The sequence below is a fragment of the Chlamydotis macqueenii genome, chromosome 2 (assembly GCF_036417535.1).
Source record: "Chlamydotis macqueenii isolate bChlMac1 chromosome 2, bChlMac1.mat, whole genome shotgun sequence".
Taxonomy (NCBI): Eukaryota; Metazoa; Chordata; class Aves; order Otidiformes; family Otididae; genus Chlamydotis; species Chlamydotis macqueenii.
In genome coordinates this window covers 28,784,149-28,805,902 of record NC_141557.1, presented here as the reverse complement: position 1 = coordinate 28,805,902, position 21,754 = coordinate 28,784,149, and the positions used below count along the sequence as shown (strand labels likewise).

Sequence of the window (21,754 nt, the reverse complement as noted above, 5' to 3'; positions counted from 1 at the left end):
CCTCAAGTATTCTTCCTTCTTCCTCCAGGAGGAAGCAGTCAGTCATAGCCAGTTTTCTGTTTTATTTTTAAACTTTGCATTCAAATCCCGTTTGTCTCCAAAGCTGAACTTGATTATGCTATAATAGTTCGGTTAGTAAAATTTCCATTTTTTTTCAGTTCACATACAAATAAAACAATTATTGTCAGTACAATTGAAGCACTATGCTTAAATTATGGAGTTGAGTGTAATATAAAACATATTCCCTCATATATATACAGAATGATATATTGTGTTCGGATGCAATGTTACTGCAACAATTGATGACCCAAATTAATTTCACAGTCATTATGAGATACTGCCTATACTGTGTGCTGTTGGGTGCCAAGAAGCATAAATATGATTCTATTGTGTAAAAATAAGACTGGAAGTTTCCAATCATGTTACTGTGTAGTAAGTTTTATGTTGGTTTGGGCAAGGAAATAAATTGAGATTTACTGAGGCTTAGGTTAGAATAATAGATAAGTAACCATGTTAAAATAAATATATCCATGAGGAACAATAATATAGCATTATTAAAGACTATATTAATGAAACAAACCTCTTTGTAAATTGCTATGTTCCAACTTCTTCCTTTTGTGCCACTTGGGTTTTTTTCCTTATAAGGAAGAAGATTTTATTCAGGATATGTCTGTCCTTTTGTACCCCTCTTGGCTGATACTCCATCCCTAGCAAACATGCTTTGTCCTTCAACTCTTTTTCGAGACTAAAAATTGCTGAAGAATCTTTGTCGGCGACGTGGACAGTGGGATAGAGTGCACCCTCAGCAAGTTCGCCGACGACACCAAGTTGTGTGGTGCCGTCGACACGCTGGAAGGGAGGGATGCCATCCAGAGGGACCTTGACAGGCTGGAGAGGTGGGCCCGTGCCAACCTCATGAAGTTCAACCAGGCCAAGTGCAAGGTCCTGCACCTGGGTCATGGCAATCTCAGGCACAAATACAGGCTGGGCGGGGAATGGATTGAGAGCAGCCCTGAGGAGAAGGACTTGGGAGTGCTGGTGGATGAGAAGCTTAACATGAGCAGGCAATGCGCCCTTGCGGCCCAGAAGGCCAACCGCGTCCTGGGCTGCATCAAGAGAAGCGTGGCCAGCAGGTCGAGGGAGGTGATTCTCCCCCTCTACTCTGCCCTGGTGAGAGCCCACCTGGAGTACTGTGTCCAGTTCTGGAGCTCCCAACATAAGAAGGACATGGACCAGTTGGAGAAGGTCCAGAGGAGGGCCACGAAGATGATAAAAGGGCTGGAGCACCTTTCCTATGAAGACAGTCTGAGAGAGTTGGGGCTGTTCAGCCTGGAGAAGAGGAGGCTCCGGGGAGACCTGATAGCGGTCTTTCAGTACCTCAAGGGGGCCTACAAGAAAGATGGGGAAAGGCTGTTGCCTTTAGTTAGTTGCGATAGGACGAGAGGTAATGGTTTTAAAATAGAGGGGGGTAGATTTAGATTGGAAACTAGGAAAAAATTTTTTACGATGCGAGTTGTAGAACACTGGAACAGGTTGCCCAGAAAGGTGGTGGAGGCCCCATCTTTGGAAACGTTCAAGGCCAGGCTGGATGAGGCTCTGAGCAACCTGACGTAGTCTGGGATGTCCCTGCTCCTTGCAGGGGGGGTTGGACTAGATGACCTTTGAAGGTCCCTTCCAACCCTAACCATTCTATGATTCTATGATTCTAACATCAGGCAGCAATACTGTTGTGGGTGGTTAAGTTGTATCCAGAACTCATATGTTTTTCTAAATTTTATGTCTGTGCTTTTTTTTCTAAAATATATGTTGCTGAGACAACTTTATAGCTTATACAATATTCAACTACTTAAAATGGCATTGCAAGTTTTCTTAATGTCTGAGTTATAGGTTATATCTGTAGGAAAAAAAAAAGATAATGTAAAAAGTAATATAACAGGTGTGGATAACATGGTGCAATCTGTATAGTATTTACAGTTTTCTGTAAGATACTTTTTTTCCCCCTAGTAAGTCCTGATAAATAGAAATGTAAATGTAATCTCAGAAAAGTCAGAAATGTTAAATATATTCATTCAAGATATAACTGATTGCAAATATTAGGTTGTTGTATAGCTATTCTGGGCTTTCAGTATGATTTTGTGGTAGAATATTGTAGACTTACTAAACTGAATAGAGTCATTAATGAAAAAAATACTGAAGTAAACTTCATCCCTTTTTGCTTCCAGCAATTACTTGTCGCAGACAAGACGGAGGACAGGCTGACATCAGTGAGTGCCTTAAATATGCTGGCCCGTTACCATCCTTAACACAGACGTGCCAGATTCCCTGCCAAGATGACTGTCAGTTTACGAACTGGTCAAAGTTTTCTTCCTGTAATGGGGACTGTGGAGGAGTCAGGACAAGAAAACGCACTCTTGTTGGTAAGAGTAACAAGAAAAATAATACATCTTTTATTAATTATTTTTGCTGTTTTGATTATAACCTGCAAACCTGCATTGTTCTGAGGTTCCCCTATGACAAGCAAGCAATGTTTGTCATCATGGCAGAAAGCAGACCTGAAAGCAGACCTGATGTCACTTCCATGCTCTGTATACTGTTGGTGAAACACAAAAATAACCCTGAGTTATCTCTCTGAGTTACAGCTTAAAATATGAAAATATTTTTTCAAGACCTCTTTTTTGCTTAAACTTTATTTGACTAATAGTTTTCAGGCAGATGTTGGGCAATTTAGTGAATGTCAAAAAGGATATAACTCACAAACACTAACTGATTGGATTAATGGTGTAAAAAGCCGCGGACCTTGGACTCTTCAACATGATTTAGTTAGTGTGAGGCACTCAGAAAAGTCCAGAAGAGCTTTGCTTTGTTCTGGAGAAGGAAAACTCCTCTCTTCACGTCACTCTCAAATCACTTTCTGTCCCAAACAAGAAACTAGATTTTGAAAACTGGTAATGAAAACCAGAGTGATAGCAGACCTTATTAATGATTTGCATTTTCTTGGTTTATGTGAATTTTCTCAGCTAAGAGTTTAGGGAGCAGATCTGCAATGTGTTTTGATTTCTCAGCAGCCCTGATTCTGTGCACAAGCTGGATCTTACTGGCACTGCCTACCCAGATTGAATTTGGTCTGTTTTCTTTGGTTTTGTTTGGGTTTTTGTGTTTTTTTTTTGTTTGGTTTTTTTTTTTAGGTTTTTTTGGGAGTACTACTGACCTGTAGTTTAGAAAAAAAACCTTCTTGAAATTCCTCTGGAGCTTCCAACAGAAAACCTTTTAATAGAAAATCTAATGAAAATCGATTTTTTTTTTTTTTTTAATGGGTGACAGACCAATCAACAATCATGTCTCCTTAACAGATTTAGGTGTTAACCCACTCACATTCCTTTTCCTACTTCTAGTCTTAGCAACACCAGGACTTTCTTCTTTGCTGCTTTAGAATTACTACGGCAGCTGAATGGTATTCAACCTTAAGCTTTGATTTACCTCTTTTGAACTTCTTAGCTGCAGTCTTGAAAATCTGATTTATGATTAAGCCAGTTCTTTTGCTGGCTAAATGTTTGCTCTCCAAGTGTTTTGTGTTCTCCGTTCTTCCATTGCATTTGTCTAGCAGCTCAGATCTCTGCATGAGGCAATATGTTGCTTAATTTTCTACCTTATTTCTTGACACAACTAGGAATACTCTTTTGTGGGTGATTTTCCTCTTATTAGATAGAGTCTTTCTCTGTCTTCTGATACTTTGTGTCCGTTGAAAACTCTTGAGTTTTCCCAGTGATGTCCAACCCTTTGCTGCAAACTTTTCCTTGTTCCACGTGATGGACACCTTTCCACTATGAAACATTTTTTTTCAACTTCCTTTTAATCTACTTTTTTATTTCTCCTGCATGAAATAAAGATAAAAACACGTGCTCTACTTCTAAATTATAACGAAAACCTCAAGAGTGAGACTTGGCCTCTGTCACAGCACTGTTTGCCAATTAGTCTGTATTGTCTGTGGTGGAGAAAAGCTAGCTAAGGGGGGTGCTCATTAGCAGCCTCAGAAAGAACAGGATAGGATACAAACCCAATCCCCCTGTAAATGAGAAAACTCTTGGACAGTGAATAATTCATGATCTTCAAGAAGGCTTACTGTGACTGCCGTATAACTCCGGTGAACTTTATGCCAGGTTTACTTCTACAAGGGAAAAAAAAAAACCCTGACTAACAATTTTTCACTTTAAAAACAAAGCAAGAAAAAACAGATTCTTCTACCACGCTATTAACACTTTGAGATACTTCCCTGTCCTGAGTTAAGTTACCCGTTCAAACTTGCTAAGACTGCGATATGTGCTGTGATGTGTTCTCTGTGGCAGTGTTCTACCCAGACTAACAGGTAAAGCTCACTTGGAGTGAATTCATAATTACTTATGGTGAAAATTAAGAGAAGTGTGTTTTTACTATGAAGTTGTGTTGTTAAAAGAAAGATTAACTTTTCTTCAGGTACATTCTTTCTATTCTAAATAAAGACAATAGTAAATACAAGCTCTAAGAGTGCTGCTAAGTTGTGTTCAGTGCCCTGTTTTGAATAGCAAGGAGAATACTACAGAATATTAATTTACAGTAGTATCTAAGTAACAAGCATTTTTAAAGCTACTTTTGCAAAGACTTCTACATTAATATATATGAGCTGTCTAGTATGGAAAGGAAAACTGAGCAAACTTTACCAAAAAGAAGACTGAAAATAGATTTAATGGGAAATGGAAGGTGAGTGGATGGTTATGCTCCAGTTGAGAAAGCAAAATAAGAAGAGATTTAAAAAGAAACAAATTCACAGAAGAAGCTTATTCTATTAGAGGGTAAGAATGGTAATTATTAACAAATGTGCAATTATAGGTGATGAAATTAAAGAATTTTGACACTTTGAAAGAAGGTACTGCTATAGCAAAGATGCATGTTACTTCCTTCTGCAATTTTCTTCAACTTGAGAAAGTTTTATCTAGAGACAATTTTTTTTTAATTGAACTGCACATTGGTGATGAAATAGGGGAAACAGGGTAGTTTGTTTAATTGCTAACTTTTTCAAACTGTACTCCCCAGCCACTTTTATCCAAAGTAATTATAAATATATGGCTTTACTTTGAAAGATGTTGCCTTTTTACAAATTGTCAGAATCTGTTACTTTAGAAATTGAAGTCATTAACCTAAAAGAATAAAGATTGATGTAACTAGTTTTAGGCATATGTACTTGATTGGAAGCAATTGTTACAGAAGCCTAAATGAAATTTTTTGGGAGGTGTAAAGTGATGCAAACTTTCTAAAATAATTATTTCTTCTTTCTAGGAAAAAGTAAGAAAAGGGATAAATGCAAAAATTCTCAGTTGTATCCTCTGATTGAGAATCAGTTTTGTCCGTGTGACAAGTACAGTGCCCAGCCTGTGGGAAATTGGTCAGATTGTATTTTACCTGAGGGCAAGCTGGAAGTATTGCTGGGAATGAAGGTACAAGGAGACATTAAGGAATGCGGACAAGGCTATCGTTACCAGGCCATGGCATGCTATGACCAAAACAATCGACTTGTGGAAACATCACGATGCAACAGTCACGGTATTTAGAAACCTCTTTTCTTTCATCTGTTTACTTATCCACTTTATTTCATTTACCATAATATCTGTACAGATAGAACCAGTATATTTATATTTCTTGCTTAGGCTGCCTTTTATCCCAAGATGCCTTCAAACCCAGCATACATTTTTGCTGACTTGTGAAATAGTGAACTCAATTTTTGCTGCCTACTACAGTACAATATCTAAAAGTAATATCATGGTACATTCTTAACCAGATGTTTTAATAGATAAAAGTAAAGTGTTGTTTTTCCTGATAACTGTACCTGTAAATTTGAGAATAAAGCCACCTAGAAGAGTTAGATCCTCAAAAAATAAACAAGGATAGCACAAGAGTACACTGGAAAGGCTGAAATTATTTCCACACATTCTTTAGATAACTTTAATCTCCTTAAATAGCCTTATCTCTGCCTTTTGTTCTTCATCACCTTAACAGGCATGCATTGACCTGAGTTCAACAGTACACAACACTTTCTCTGTGTAATTCTGTCATGTGTAAAACTAGGATGAGTAAACACTTTGTATTCTTGGTATTCCTATTGCTCCTGGAGGGAACAGTGTTCCTTCCTAAAGTGGATGCCTCTATAGTGTTAGGATCAAAACTGGCACTTTCTGATTTTCAGTGAGACAGAAATGTGCTAATTTACATCACTGGAGTTTTTTTATTCATTTGTTTTCCTGCTAGCACTGCAAAATTGTGTCTGAACTATTGGTATGAAAAGCGGGATGGTAGTCTCAGTGCCATTAAAAGGTCAATATAAGTTTAATTTGTATATGTATTCTCCTTTATAATGTTAACAGAAATTTCATTTATTTGTTTGGGTAAAGTTAAAATAGCTAATCAAAGGAATTGAGTGTCTTAAGGGGATTTTAATTAGCACTATTAATTCCTATTTAGAGCTATGACAAATTAGAAACTGAATGTATCAAGCCAAGCTGTAGCAATATTTTGATTCAATGGAAGAGTGAGCATCTAGCTTAATACCTCAAAGTGAATCTGGAAGATAATTTTATGAATAATTTTTTTCCCGTGTTTTTTTTTTATTCAAAATAATCTTTTGGTGTAGTTAACAAATACTGAAAGATAAGTTTGCATAAATACATCTAAATGACAAAGTCAAAATCCTAAACTCACATAGGATAGGAAATTTCTCCTTCTACTCTGAGAATGTTCTTTAATTTTATTCTCAGCTGTTTGTTCTGAGTTGAGATTTAGTTTTATTCTTTTGTGTAGTCTAAAGAGGAAATACTATACTTGCTTAGCCTGACCAGGACCACTTGCCGTCTTTGTAGTATCAAAAGATGCAGCTATCTGTAATGACCAGCAGTTATGTGAGCACAGATCTGACTGGACTGGGTACTTGTCCTGATGGAATTAGAAGGCTCCTCAGAAAGCTGGAAGGGAGCGCTGAAAAAAGAGTTGTGGAACAATCTGAATTGTTCAGAAGACACCACTATAAAATACAGAACTGAAAATTTTTCCTATTTCTTTGTTGATTTTGTTTTAACTTTATGTGACACTATGTTAGAAGTTAGTGTTCTTTCAGCATGAAATCCAGAGTGACCTTTGAAAAGTGCAAAGCTGTAAAAGAACTTAAGTCCATGGGAAACTAGGGAGGCTGATGGCCTACTGCCAGTCAGTTTTCATTGACTTGAAGGATGGGGACTGTCAGGTTTTGTGTTAACAGCCAAGGGAAGACACATGAGGGAAGAAGTCTGTCTGAGAGCAAATTGTAGGTGTTTGTATGTGGTACATAACATGCTGCTTTTGAAGTAGCTTGCAAAAAGAGGTGGGAGTGCTTTCTTTGTGTAGAACAAGCATTGTGACATAGCTGCTTTCAAGCCCTGGCAGTGCATGTTAAGGTGCAATTCCATTGCAAGAATCAGAGAAGAACTAAAAAGGATATTCTCAAAAATCTTTGTTTTCCCCTGTTGTAACTCTTTATGATAGCAATTTCTAATCTAATGAATTTTGTCAGTGAATGTCGGCTACACTCATGGTGACCACAATGAACAATAATCCAGTGGAAAAGCTACTAACAGTAAATTGTTATTATACCTACTATACCCAGGGCTACCATGTACATGCTATTAGCACCAGCTGGCTCCAGAGACAACCTTCATTACTTTTTTTATTTCTACATTTCCACCCCATTTTTCTCATGGGAGATTTGAAGTCTCTTTTAGCTGTCTTTGTAAACTGGAAATGTTTGTGAGTCATGACTATATTTATTGTTGGTTGGGAAACCTGAACCCTTTGGTTTTTAGGGTTGTTTTGCTTTGAATTCTTTCTCTCTATATCCGTTTACTAAGGTGTCTGGCTCTTTGATTCTGCCCCCTTCTCTCCTGCTGTTTCATTACCTGTTTTTGATAGTGAAGCACAAGGCATCTCTGTGTGTTTTCTCATCAGTTCCATTTGAGGGAGAGGGTACCTTTGTCTTGGTCCATGGTGTAGTGCATGGACAGATGAAGCTTGGAATTGCTGTTGAACTAATCCTGCTTTCCTTGCACTTCCTAAAATTGTTGGACAGGAATTTCAGGTGTACAAAGAATGAGCTATCTAACCTGACTTTTATGGTAAGGTATTAATCTCATGTTAATGAATATGTCACTAAAATTATGGTTTCATTTCCAATAGCTCTTCTAGAATAAAAATCTTCATGGGTGTTGTACATACACATAGATTGTTTCTAAGACTTGCCTAATTTATTGCCTGCCTTCAGCATTTTTCCAGGCTCAATGTAATTTTGCAGATTCAAGGGGGCTTGAACAGATGATATAGATGTTTCAATCCAATTTCAGTGTACGTTTGCTGCCTTTTTTTAATATCTGTTGTGTATTCAGGGACTACATTCTGATTATTTGTTTTATTTTTCTCAACATGTATAAACTGCTGTTTTGCCAGTTAAACCTTATTTTATATCTTGCTAGTATTTATGATGTTTTTCTTGTTATTTTCATGCCCTTGGTGTGTGACAGTTCTTCAGTTTGGCATCATCTCTAGATTTCAGTGTGCTGTTTGTTTTTTTCTTTAAGAAAAAACATAAAAGCTATATTATGCCAAGTCAACAAGGGACTTCTGTGTTGTCACAATAGTTTCCCCACCTGCTAGCAAATAAAAGTGCCTTGTAGCTTCCCATCAATCTGTTTTTAGTTTTTCAAGCTAAACTTGACAGGACTCATAACTCAGGCCTGCTTGGGTTATTTTTGTAAATTCTAACAGCATTGCCTATTTCCCTACGGAAATGATAGCACTGAATTTTTCACTAATTTTTGTGACTGATCCAAAGAGTCCCATTTGTCTGCTCTGTTACCTGCTTTATTCAGAAATCTATTTTAGTGGTTTTTCCTGTGAGTCTGTTATTTCTTTTCCAAATAGCTCATTATGTAATCACAATTTTTATGGGATATAGAATCTTAGAATAGTTAGGGTTGGAAGGGACCTTTAAAGGTCATCTAGTCCAGTCCCCCTGCAAGGAGCAGGGACATCTCCAACCAGGTCAGGTTGCTCAGAGCCCCATCCAACCTGGCCTTAAATGTTTCAGGGATGAGGCATCCATCACCTCTCTGGGCAACCTGTGCCAGTGCTTCACCACTCTCATTGTAAATTTTTTTTTCCTAATCTACCTGTTTCTATTTTAAAACCACTACCCCTTGTCCTATCACAACAGGCCCTGCTGAAGAGTTTCTCCCCGTCTTTCCTGTAGGCCCCTTTAGGTACTGGAAGGCTGCTGTAAGGTCTCCCCAGAGCCTTCTCCTCTCCAGGCTGAACAGCCCCAACTCTCTCAGCCTGTCCTCATAGGAAAGGTGCTCCAGCCCTCTGATCATCTTCGTGGCCCTCCTCTGGATTCGCTCCAACAGGTCCACATCCTTCTTATGTTGGGGGCTCCAGAGCTGAAGGCTCACATGATTTGGCAAATTAGCTTGGACTGGGAGAGAAATCAAGACCATTATTTAAGGGATGTTTCCTGTGCAGTGTCCAACTTTTACTTGGACTTTTGTTATCTCCTGATGAGATGAAATCATGAAGTGGGAAACGGGGATAATTGTATTTCTTCACATGTGACAACATCTTCTAAATTTGACAAGCGGGACAAACTACACCCATACCGATGTTATTAATATATTGTGGAATATGTTGTGTGATGTTCTAAAATTCCACAAGAAATTAAAATTGCAAGACTGTCAAAAGTTTTATGTAAATACTGCCATGTAAATTTATAAGGCTATGAACAGGTCAGTGTTGCAAGTCATGCTGTTTTAAGTGGGAGGAATCAGAAGATAAGCCTGCAGTGCCAAGAAATTCATAAGCTGTTTGTTTTGTGCAATGTTATGTGTTTATAATCACAATTCAGTTGACTTAGGAAAGAAAACATAAACAGGAGCAGAAGAATAAATACTTGAGAGCTCTTTTTACTACTTGACACATCTCATGTTGAAAATATTTCAGAATAGCTAACAAACAGTTTCACAGACACTGAGGAGCTAAAGAAATGATGCAACACAGGGAAGGTTCCTAAATTAATAGACTCATAAGAAGATTCTTGTGGTTTCTTTGAAATTTTGAGTGCAGCTATAAAGTCCCCAGTATTAGCAAGTTTCTCAAAAAGACAGGAGTGACCGTAGCTCTGAAACAAAGGAAAGGCAAAATAAGCTTAAATACATCTGTTGTTACTGCTAGGTGAGAATACTGGAGAAGCTGAGGGCAGAAACCTTTTGAAGTCTTTAGCTTTCCATAGCTTAACAGGGCCTTCGAAAGAAATGCCAAAATAGCAGCTGAAAATAGACCTAAGTTTCAGCTGCAGAAGGACAAGGAGGATTTTTTTTCTTTTTGATTGATGGTTTTTTCAGTATTATATATGCCTAATATTTTTATTTTTCTTTACACAATATTTTTTTTTTCAAATTTGAGTTATATTTATTAATGAACAAGTTAACACCATTCAGCAGCCATTTGAAATACTCTGCCACTAGTATTTTTCAGCCGTACCAGTTCTGTGGAGTGTGGGCAGGAGCTAGCAGCTGAACAGTTGTCAGCACATGCAGTAATGTCAGCTGAAAGTGGAAACTGAGCTGTTGTTTACCTATTTTCCTTAATGGAAGTCACATAAATTGCCCTTTTTCTGATTCTTGCTTTGTTTCAGTACTACATAGGTAATTTTGCTGGCGAAATACAAAAATGTATCGTTTGTTTGATAGTCAACTGTGAGAGTTTTTTTTTCCATCAGAAAAGCAGCAGTTGTTTTTCATAGCTTTATCCCTGTCATCACTGGTATACTAGAGCTCTGTGGATAATGACATGTGTCTGCCACCAATCTGTTTCAGTGTATTTGTGAAAAAAATTGAGGGTCTCTTCGTGGTCCCTTTAAATTTTACTCTGGGATTTTCATCGCAAAAAATCAAAAGCAGGCCACTGTTATGCTTATGAACTACACTATTTACTCTTCAGCATTTAGCTTTTCTCTGTCATATGTCAGTTATGAATCGTGACCCACATAAGCTGAACGGTGGTTGTGTTTATGTGCGTGTAGTGAAAGCAAACAGTAGCATAGCAGACAGATGCAGCATTTTTATATAGGTCGTATTACCCTTCTTAATTCATGTCACTTTACTGTTAAGACCTTAGGCACAGTCAACCAGTCCAGGATAGTTTGTCTGCTGCCTTATTAGTGTTAGATTATTTCCCCCTTTAGCATTAATTAAATGGGATGCATTGATTTGTGCTGACTCTACAAAGCCCTCCATGGCTATAAGGCTTATGCAGGGGATTAGAGAGAAATATCTGTGTATCAGTGAATACTTCTACAACAGCTGCTAGGAGTATCAATGTGAATCAAGAAATTTTTTAATTTAATTGCTTGTGTGTGTGATAGTAAAATCTCATACGTTACAACGGAATCTACAGGGTCCAAGATGTCACTTAGAACTTGCTCTGTCCACTTGTATTAGGATTTTTTAATATCTTTTTTCACTTTCAATATTCTTACCTGAAGCAATGCAAATGTACCAACAAAAAATAGCAGAGTGTTAAAATTTGAGACTTTTTGTTAAGTGTTTATTCTAAAATAAATATATTTCCCATAGGAGATTCTAATCTAGTATGGTAGTAGGCTTAGATTCTCAAATTGTTAAGATACTTTACTGTTTCATAGCTTATATATTTTTCTAAGATTGTTTTGCAAATATATAGAAGATGCCATATTTGTCCTGTTGTGTGTTCTCTAGGAGTATGCTACCTATCGCCTTACACCAGAAATACTAGCTTAGGCCTCTGCATTATGCCATATCTGCACCGTATCTGCCCTGTCAACAGGACATCAGTCATGAAGCAATCTTCCATCAACCCGAAGACCTGTAATTAGTTCACCAGAGACAGAACTACTGATGCAGTAGTTAGTTAAGCATTAACAATTGCTCTAAGGTTTTGAGGCTTTGAAGAGTAATTCTGAAAATATGGAGAAAAAAAAAGGCTTATGGAATTCAATCTATCTTTCTATGTCTAGGCAGAAATATTAATAGTCTTAAGAAATACATATATTCTGTTACAAGTGAAATGCAGATAATCGTATTTTTATTTGTCCTGGAAGATGAGATTGAAGAACTTTGTATTTCCTCGAAAAAAAATCTGTGTAAAGAACATAAACCATTCTGACATTGCAGCTTTTTTCTTGGAAACATGGCATGACATTTTAGTCATGAAAGCAGGAGCATAACTCTGTCAGTCCTAGAGGACAAAAGAGTTCATGTAAACACTTTCTAAAATGTTCTTTATGTTTGCACCCTTCGACTCAGGTAGTTGGTCTGTTCTTATACATTGCAGGTACGGTTTGTGGGGAAAAATCTTATATCCACCTACTTAACCTGCTTTGTCATTAAACAAAGTGTAAAGTCCATTAAAATCCTCCATTATAAATTATCCATCACATTTGTTAATGACTTTGTTCCAGGAGTCCAGCTTTTATAGGAAATTAGCAATGGGACAGTAAACCTTTCCCTTTTAGTAATGAGTTCAGTTCATACTCCTAGTGGTTCAAAGCCATTGGTTAAGTTGTGGTTCAGTAATAAGTCTTTAATGACAGAATAGTCATGTTCTCATTCATAGTAGACAACTGCCCAATTCACAGCCTTGTGAAGTTAAGCTGACAGGAGGTGAAATAATTGAGAAACTACTGCACTGGGAAAAGGAATAGGCCCTAAGAGGTGAGTGCCTCTTTCCAATTCCCATCTGTGCCATGCTGGGCCAATGCTCTGTGCCACAGTGTCTCAAGGTCTCATCTCTCCAACATCCCTCAGATGTTCTGGGGAGAAGGAAGAGCATCAGGAAGGACGCAGCGGAAGACTCTAGTCAGGAGGAGAAACAGTAGGCAAAACATGAACTGCTGATGTCCAGAGAACACGTTTCCAGCCTTTACAGTGTTGATCTTCTGTTTCACTGTCCTTCCCTCACCTCCGCACTCTTTTCCTCAGCTCTTCTTCATAGTTGCTTCACTACTCTCATTCTTTCCTTTTCTCTGCATCTATTGTATTTCTTCCTTGGTAATTTCTTGCTTATTCTTTAAACCTCAAGGCTCTAGCATGCTATTTGCTGCAATTATATTACACAACCTGTCTATGTGATATAATTGTGTGATAGCCCACCATACAGACACCCACATATTAGAGAACTGTTTCATTAATAAGACTGTACGGTGTCTAACACAAGGGGAACCCTTTCAGGGATGATTAGAGCAGAGTGGAAATAAGACTAAAAATTTTAATACAGCTCATTCATGTCCTTTTAATGTCAGAATCTATGTATCTGCATCACCAATTCCATTTCCATATAATATTTCTGGTTTCTGTGTTTCTATGTTTTCTATGTATTTTTTCTGTATCACAGTATGCCCTCTTCTCAGCTGCTAAAATTTTTGAAGCGTCAACAAAGTTTACAAGTACAAGCACTTGAAATTTAACAAAAACAACCAAAAAAAGAGTATAAACTTTTCAAAGTTTCTGAAAGTCTAACTTTCTTGGATTTGAGAAGCGATTGCTATGAACTTCTGGAGATTATCATCTTTAATCACCCTAAAGGATATGTTGGCATCATATACACAGAAAGGCATTTGAGGTGATGACATGCTTCAGAGGAGCTTTTTCTGAAAAGTACCGTTAGATGGGTAGTAAATGGAGTGGAACAAGTAATTTGCAACGAGTTTTGTTGATTTTGTTGTTGTTGTTGTTTGGTTGGTTTTTTTTCTAATTCAATCTCCTTGCTTGGCTAGAGAAATATCTGCAAGCAATTCAAAGTCTCCTTCTGCCTGGGTTCTAAGGGAGCCCAATGGCACAGCTAAATACTAAATAGTTTGTTGAGTGAAACAGTGAGGCACCTGAGAGTAAAAGAAGGTGTCAAGGGATGTATATGTCAAAAACTTTTTAATGTCAGATATAACAGAGTCATTTTCATTCTACACACTAATTACCTACAGAATGCAAATCAGAGGCCATAATCTTTTTATTCCTTCCCTTTGTCCTCTGTTTTTATTTGTGGGAACGTTCTTCATTACATTTCACTGCCTAGTTGGGAGATACCAGAGTAATTTTTTGAGAGCATTGCATTCTGTTTGTGCTTCACGAAGATATTCCTTTTGGCAGAATGATTATTTCTTTTTAACTCTTTCTTTTTTTTCTGTCCCTATGCAGTATGTCTTTGCAATTAGCTTGACTCTATGTTCTGAGCCATTTATTTTCCTCTTTGCTTTCCATGTCTTTTCTTACCCTTTCCTCTGTTCCCTTTCAGCGTCTCTTTTGTCTTGTGTCTCCTCTGTTGTTTTGACTTTGGACTCTGCAAGCAACTTCACTCATTTATTTTCTTTTCCTTTTACTTGGAGAAGGCTTGGAAGCTGTGAAACTCCTTTCTGGATCCTTTTATACTGTTCATGTCCTTGACCTGTTTTTCTATCCAGTGTTCTTAGTATGCCAGTGGTTAGGAGTTTTTTATGCTTGTGTTGCATCTTGTATAATAATAAGTGCTTTTCTCTCTGCTCTCCAAAAATGTTCTACATTTTCAGTAGCGCCAAGCATTCCTACCTTGTACAGCTTCTTTTCATACCTTCAGTGATTGATTCCGTTCTTGTTCTCTTCTTCATGTGTCTTTTCCATTCTTCTTGTTCAGCTGAGGAAATAGGAAGGAGGGAGAGGAGAGCATATTGGGCCAGATATCCTAGAGATGGCACAGGAAAGAGTTATGTGTTGAGCAGAAGCTGTTCCATGAAGCTCGTAGGATTAAGGGCCCAGTATAAGGTTGTAGTTCAGTATTTTTTCATTATGAAGTGGGTGGGAAATGTCAACTGGCCCATTGCATCCTCTCCATAATGTGTTAAGATATAAGCAAGCTTGTAGCTTTCCATGTTACAACTCCTACTAAGACACTGTACCTGTAATACGGTGCTGTTCTGGCTTTATTGCAATCTATGCTAAAGCTGTTTTAGTGGCTGCCTTCAGTGTAGGTATTTCATAGATGGTGGGAAAAGATGTTGCTGTAATGGTGTGGTTTCATTTGATATTTTATGGACTACAGCTCAGTGTAATCAGAATGTTACCTGGGACTTGCACATAGCATAATATATTTGATACTATGTCTGTCTGCAAGATTCAAAAAATCTTGTTAAACTTTTTGGCTTACATTCTCATTATCTGAAAAAAAAAAAATCTTATTATCTTTGTTTGGATGAGCTGAAGGGAAATAAAGCAAAATAGTTTCTAATTTGTCATTCAGTTTAGTATGTTCCACTCAGGCTCTTTTTTGGTAGGCTATGAAGTATATTGTTATCCAAGTCCCAAAATACGGTGATATCCCAGAGAAGATATTTTTCATGACTGGGGCAGATTGGGAAGATCCCTTTGAGATTAATTAAGACAAATTTAAAATAGCTCAGAGGTTTAACGAAGTCCTTAAAATAAATTCTTCCTGAAGCAGCCAGTACCAGTTAGTTATCTACTTAAGGATGTACAATATATTTAAAGCAAATTGAATTTGTTTCTTACAGACATTAATTACAGAGGTGGAAATTGAACAAATGCTAAATGGTGTAGTTGTGTTATAGTAGAGAGGTTTCTTCAGAAAAAAAAAAAATTACTTAGAAATTACATTGAAAGTAATGGCAGCATTTCAGAATCTCAAGAAAATTCTTACAGAGCAGTAAAATCTTCACTTAGTTCTATCAGACAGTAAATGTCACTAAACACTTATTGCTTGGAGGGAATTGTTTCTTTGAACTTTCTTGTTACTGTTGTTACTTTTCATTCAGTAGTTTATTGATTGTATGAGTACATGGTTTTGTATAGCACTTAAGAGGGCTTGTTTAACAGCTCATTTCTGGTGAAGATAGAGAGTTTGATATTTATGCAATCAAGGTTTAATGTAGGATGGGGGTCTGAGATAGGGTGCATCTGATTTCTAAGACTCATTCAGAGATGTCAGGTAAGGTGAAATGTAATCAATTTTGCATTTACTACTGCAGGGCAATCTATGTCACCACCTCTGATATGGAGTGATATGATCTTCAAAAATGTATTTTGTCTAACACAGTGTACCTTTCATACAACATCACTGAGTGGGTCAATCAAATTATGATAGATATTTAATAAACATGCTTGTAATTCAAGCTAATAGCATTCTAGACATTCTAAGGAAGATACATTTGGTGAAGAGTAGTTCCCCAGTGCTCAAATTTAGGATGTGCTCTGTATGTTTATTTAACTAGTTAACACTTTCAAACAGAGGAAACCTATATAGGATAAAATCATCACCTGAATTTGACCATAAAATACTCTGAATGTTACTCTATGTTTTAAAAAAGAAACCAAAACCTTCTGTTCTTTATACCTAAAACAAACTAATGGAAGCAAGTAGAAATAGGTGTAGGAAATTGTAATTTTTAAAGTGTTTTTATTCTTTACACAACTTGTGATTATTTGGTATTTGTTGGTTTTAGAAGAGACAGGATAGCTTTACTTAGAAGTATAGGTTAAAAAAAATAAAGCTGCTAACATCAACTCTGATGAAAATGACAGTGATTGCTTTCAAACTAAAAAAAACTCGAAATATGTGAGAAACATTTGAACCCATGCCTTGCAAACTGTACCAATCATTTGAGAATGACCTTACTCAAGTATGTGTTAATTTTGCAACTGTGTTCATCAAATATTTTAATCCACATTTAAATGCACTGAGATTTCTTCAATCTTTAAAGTTAACATTTGCCAACAGTAAATACATTGCTGATCTGACACAGGAATGGGGACAGAAGAGTTCATATGGGTTTAGAGTATAGTTGCAGTAAAAATGCAGTAAAGGCCAGCTTTTTATTTGACATTTTATAGCTTCTGCTGTAAATATTGACATAAATGACACATATTGTAGAGCTATGGCATATGTCGCTTTTGAAAGAAAGACATTTTCACTTCTTCAGTGAATTGAGGCCTCATGTTTCTCCCTGTAGACCGTGTCATACCCCTTTCCAACCTCTCAGGACCGATGACTTATCCAAGCCAAACATCTGCTTTTCCATTCAGTGCAATTATTCAGTGCATTACTGGGGGCAGATGGTTGTTAATCGACAGATCATTAATGTGGCAGGCCACCCTCTCTTTCTAGCCTTAGAAAGGTCACAAGGTGTTAAGTTCCTTCGCTCCAGGCTGGTAAGATGCATATCTTTTGATTCATTTTGATTTTTGATGAATAACTGCAATTGAATTACTTGAAGCAATTATGGAGGAGCTTTTAATTAAACCTTTTTTCCTTTAAAAAAAAAATATTGTTCTTACAGTGTGAGAATGATGCAAACAAGCGATGGGTTAGTGTCAATTACGTTGTAGCTGTCAGAAAGTTTGAATGATGAAATCTGGTGAGTGTGAATCCTAATCAGATAGCAATGAGGATGCTCAGCTGCTGCTCTAACACTGTCTCCAGCTATATTTGTCAATTTTCTGCAGAATTTAATTTAGCCCTAATGACGAAGAAATCTCTCTATTCACACAGTCCTGTCAAGTCAAACTTTGGACAATCTAAATGAAGTAGACGAGGGCTTCAGGGAGAAGTGGCAGAGTGACATGCTGAAGAAATTTCACTTTCTTTTCCATTCACACAGGTTATATTGAGGAAGCCTGTATTATTCCATGTCCCTCAGACTGCAAGCTCAGTGAGTGGTCCAACTGGTCTCGCTGCAGTAAATCCTGTGGGAGTGGGGTAAAGGTTCGGTCTAAATGGCTCCGTGAAAAACCCTATAATGGTGGAAGACCCTGTCCAAAGCTAGATCATGTCAATCAGGTAATTTGATTTATATTTACATTATTGATATAGCTTTTTCCATACCTCAGATAACCCTTTTAGCTGTATTGTTTGTTGATGTAGAAAGACTATACAACGTATAGGGTAGATGCAGGTAGAAGGAGAAGTATGTGTTGTCTTAGATTTCTTCAGTCAGCATAGGATCTGTCTTCATTGCTTCCTCATCTGCAAGAACTTAGCACATTGTCTGAAATGCAGATTGGAGATGATAAAACATTCTTACTTGCTAACTGTAAAGACTACATTTCTGAAGATCTTCTCTTACAATGGGTAAAATGTCTCATTACAGATACTCAAATGCTGAGATTCTTGGTGGCATTCCCTGACCATCTTAGACCAGAAAGCAAATTAAAACATCTCAAACACTCACACAATATCATCCCAGTGTCCCTTAGTGGGTTTTAGTCAAGCTGGAGCTTAACTTTCTGGGTACACTTGCCCTGGTACTGCAGTTCCAGTCAGGAATGAACTTCTGAAGTCCATCTCCCAGTTGTCCCACTAACCACACTTGGTTTTCCGGTATGGAACCGTCTGGATCCTCTTCAAGTAAAACTACGCCAGAAAATGTGATCCAAGAACACACTGGGAGTGCTTTGACCACTAATGAGCATTTAGTTTCTGGGACCAAGTTTAGCTCTAGTCCAAGTCGAACTCCTGAAGCTTATTTGTTCCTGTTTGCTTGGAGAGTTTTAGAAATAAAAACCTTCCTTGTCAATTAACTTATGCTCTTCAGAGTTGATTCATATTCATATTACTGTTGAATTTAATTTAGTCTGCAGAGGCATGTTAAACAGCTACACAGTCGTCTCTGTAAATATTCAAAGACTGAAAAAAATTGTGCTGTCAATTTACATTTGAATAAAAATGCATGTTACTTAATATCATCCTATTGACATCTTGCTAGCACAGAATGAAATGGCTTGTTGATCTGATTTTCTACTTTAGGGAATGTAATTAGTTCTAATTTAGAAAATAATAAGTGTTAAACTGCAGCTAATAAACGAAGTTTGTGATCTACTTTAACAAAATACAAACTAGAATGAGGGTTGCTGGATTTGGGTCAGCATGTAAATATGCTTTAAATTAGGAGGAATGTGTTTCAATAGGAGCAAATTATAGTCTATACAGAAGTCTTTTTCCTTCTTTATTATTCGTATAGTACATAATAGGCTCGTATTTTTCTGTATCAAAGGTGATTTTACTAGAGGTCTGTTAGCCACTTACATGCAACACTATTGCCCTCTACCGGTACTTTGACTCGAATTTGATTTGTGGGGATGTTACCTGCTACTTGCCAAATAATAACAGATGATTCAAAATGTAATTATTGCAAAAATAAAATTGAAATATAGTACTTTCGTGAGAAGGGAGCTCTACAGATAAAATAAGAATGTCGAAGAATATATTGGCTGTATCTTTCAATTTTAAATACATTCACTGTCAATTCAGAAACATGCAGTGAATACGTCTGCATTCTAATTTCAGGTTAGTTATTTAAGCTCAATATGATCCACCATTCATTCATCTGGAACCTACTGACTCTTCAGTAGATTTATTTCAATTATTAAATGTAATTAGTTTTATTTATATATTATTACTTATATATGTAACATGCTTATTTGCATACATACAAAGGATAATGGTTAGACTGGGTCTTTGCTGCCCACAAGTATGTGGAAGATGATGTACAGAGGGGCTATACTGTAATTTAGAAATTATGAACTCTGAGGAAAGACTGCAATGTGTTGTCTAGCCCACGGAAGAGAAGATGGGAGTGAGGATGCTGGCAGACTGCTAGCATGTACATAAGATGCTGTTGCAAAGAAGGAGGAAATAATCCATTTTCATGGCCATCGTGGATAGGATAAAAAGCAGTAGGCTTAGACTGCTGCAAGCAGATTTGGGTTAAGTCTTGGGAAAACTTTCTAATGGTAAGACTAGTGAAACATTGGAATAAAGTGCTTAAGACATCTGTCAAGTTTTAAGAGCAAGTTGCTCAATGTCTCTGAGGGCTGACATGTATGACTGTATTTTGGAGGGGGACTGAACATAGTGAATGCTAGAAGCCTCACTGAGCATCTTTCCTCCTGGGCCATTCATGCCAGGGTGACAACAAAACTACGCTCCAGCAGAATGAAGCTTGTTCAGTACTCACTTCACTAGGCTAAAAGTCTTCATAATTACAATACTGATAGAGTCAAGTTTATTATAAAATCATGTCAGTGGCCTTCAGAGGATTTCAAATGAAGAGGCTAATCTGAGACTATTACAGCAAATGAGGACATCCCTCTCTTCATTGGCTCCAGGCATTATTTGCCCCCTTATCCAGCAGATGGGTATGCAATCCTTACACCACTCAACTGCCATAGCCTGCAGTCATAGTTAGAAAAATGCCAATAGGGTCAGGAGAACACCACTAAACACATGCAATGCACTGTAGAGTACTCTGTTCTCTTTCTCACAAGATATCCAATTTTGGTGTCACTGGAAAGGCTGTTGAATGTGTGGAGTTTATGTGTTTCTTCTTATGCCAACCAGGCTGAGACATATAGAGAATTTTCCTTAAGTTAAGGCTTCCCTATTCTCATTTTGGAAATCCTGGACAAGAATAAATAAAGTGCCACTTCCCATCTGACTACAAATTGCACTGAGTCCAATATCTTCCTTAACATGCTTTACACCACCCATCTTTACACCTGAGTTGGTGGTTATGTAGTTCAAAGGAGGCCCAAATATGCTGACTATGCTGTTGTTCTTGTGCATGGGCTGATCAGCTGCATAATGATATATCAGCCTCTTTACACCTTCATTGTTTAAGTCTTTTTTTTTTTTCTTTTTTTTTTTTTGTGACTGGTGGTAATTTGTTGCAGATTAACTGATAAACTATCAAACGATCAGCCCTCTTTTTCTACCCAAGCAGTGTTGCTGAAAAGACACCAAGGGGTTGTTTAAGACAATGTCTTAGATTGTCTAGAAATATTAGTTGTGCTGACTTGATACCCAGAATCATATGTGAAGTTAGCTGATGTAATATAATTTTGAGGCTGTGGGCTTTAAGAAATCTATGCATAATTAAGATAGGACTTAGGAAGTTTAGAAGGACTTAGGAATTTTGGAAGGGTGAGAACTGCCAGTTCCTTTTATTCCTCTGAATCTATTGCACTTAATGCTCTCAGAACAATTTCAATTAATAGAGAAGTCCAGTATCCTCTCCAAAACCATTGAGGATTTTCTCTTGTCTTAAGAAAACTGGATTCCCTACTGTCTGAAGAGTTGATGCTCATTATAGGCAAAAAGGGAAAACATGTTAGGGACTGAGAAAGAGACTAGCTAATTTACAGTCTCTTCCCACTAGTTGTGATTTATAAACTTTTATTTTCTTCCAAGGGCAAACTTCTTGCAAAAATGCCTCATGACAGCAAGGGAGATGCAGGAGGAAGAAATGGATGCTTTTTACTTGACAGAAGTCATAGAATATTGTTTGTAATAAAAACTAAATGAATTCAATTTAAATACCTATGCGTCACTCTAATAATTCTTTCTTTTTCTTTTTTTGTGTTTTTTTTTTTTTTCTTTTCGGTCCATGAAAATACTTTCTTCAGGCTCAGGTAAGAGTTTTTAAAATACAGAGATAATCTTAACACGTGCTTCCTGATTGTGCTCCAATGTTTACATATCTGTCCTTTTTTTTTTTTTTTTTGTAATGTATGTTTGAGAAAATATATGGAACACTGTATAAGGTGCTATAAAAGATACTATTTTCAATCTATATTCAAATCTAAACATAATACTAATGCTGGTACACAAGTATATTAAAGTGATTTTAAGTATTCAC

General features: G+C 37.1%; 1 protein-coding gene across 1 annotated transcript in view; it reads left to right on the top strand.

The window, feature by feature from the left end:
• THSD7A (thrombospondin type 1 domain containing 7A) overlaps positions 1–21,754 on the top strand; it is a 230,822-nt gene that overhangs the window by 181,910 nt on the left and 27,158 nt on the right. The window contains exons 14-16 of the mRNA XM_086742407.1: positions 2,223–2,417; positions 5,311–5,574; positions 17,720–17,898. Of these exons, the coding sequence (XP_086598533.1) occupies positions 2,223–2,417; positions 5,311–5,574; positions 17,720–17,898 (638 nt within the window). The remainder of the gene's footprint in view (positions 1–2,222; positions 2,418–5,310; positions 5,575–17,719; positions 17,899–21,754) is intronic.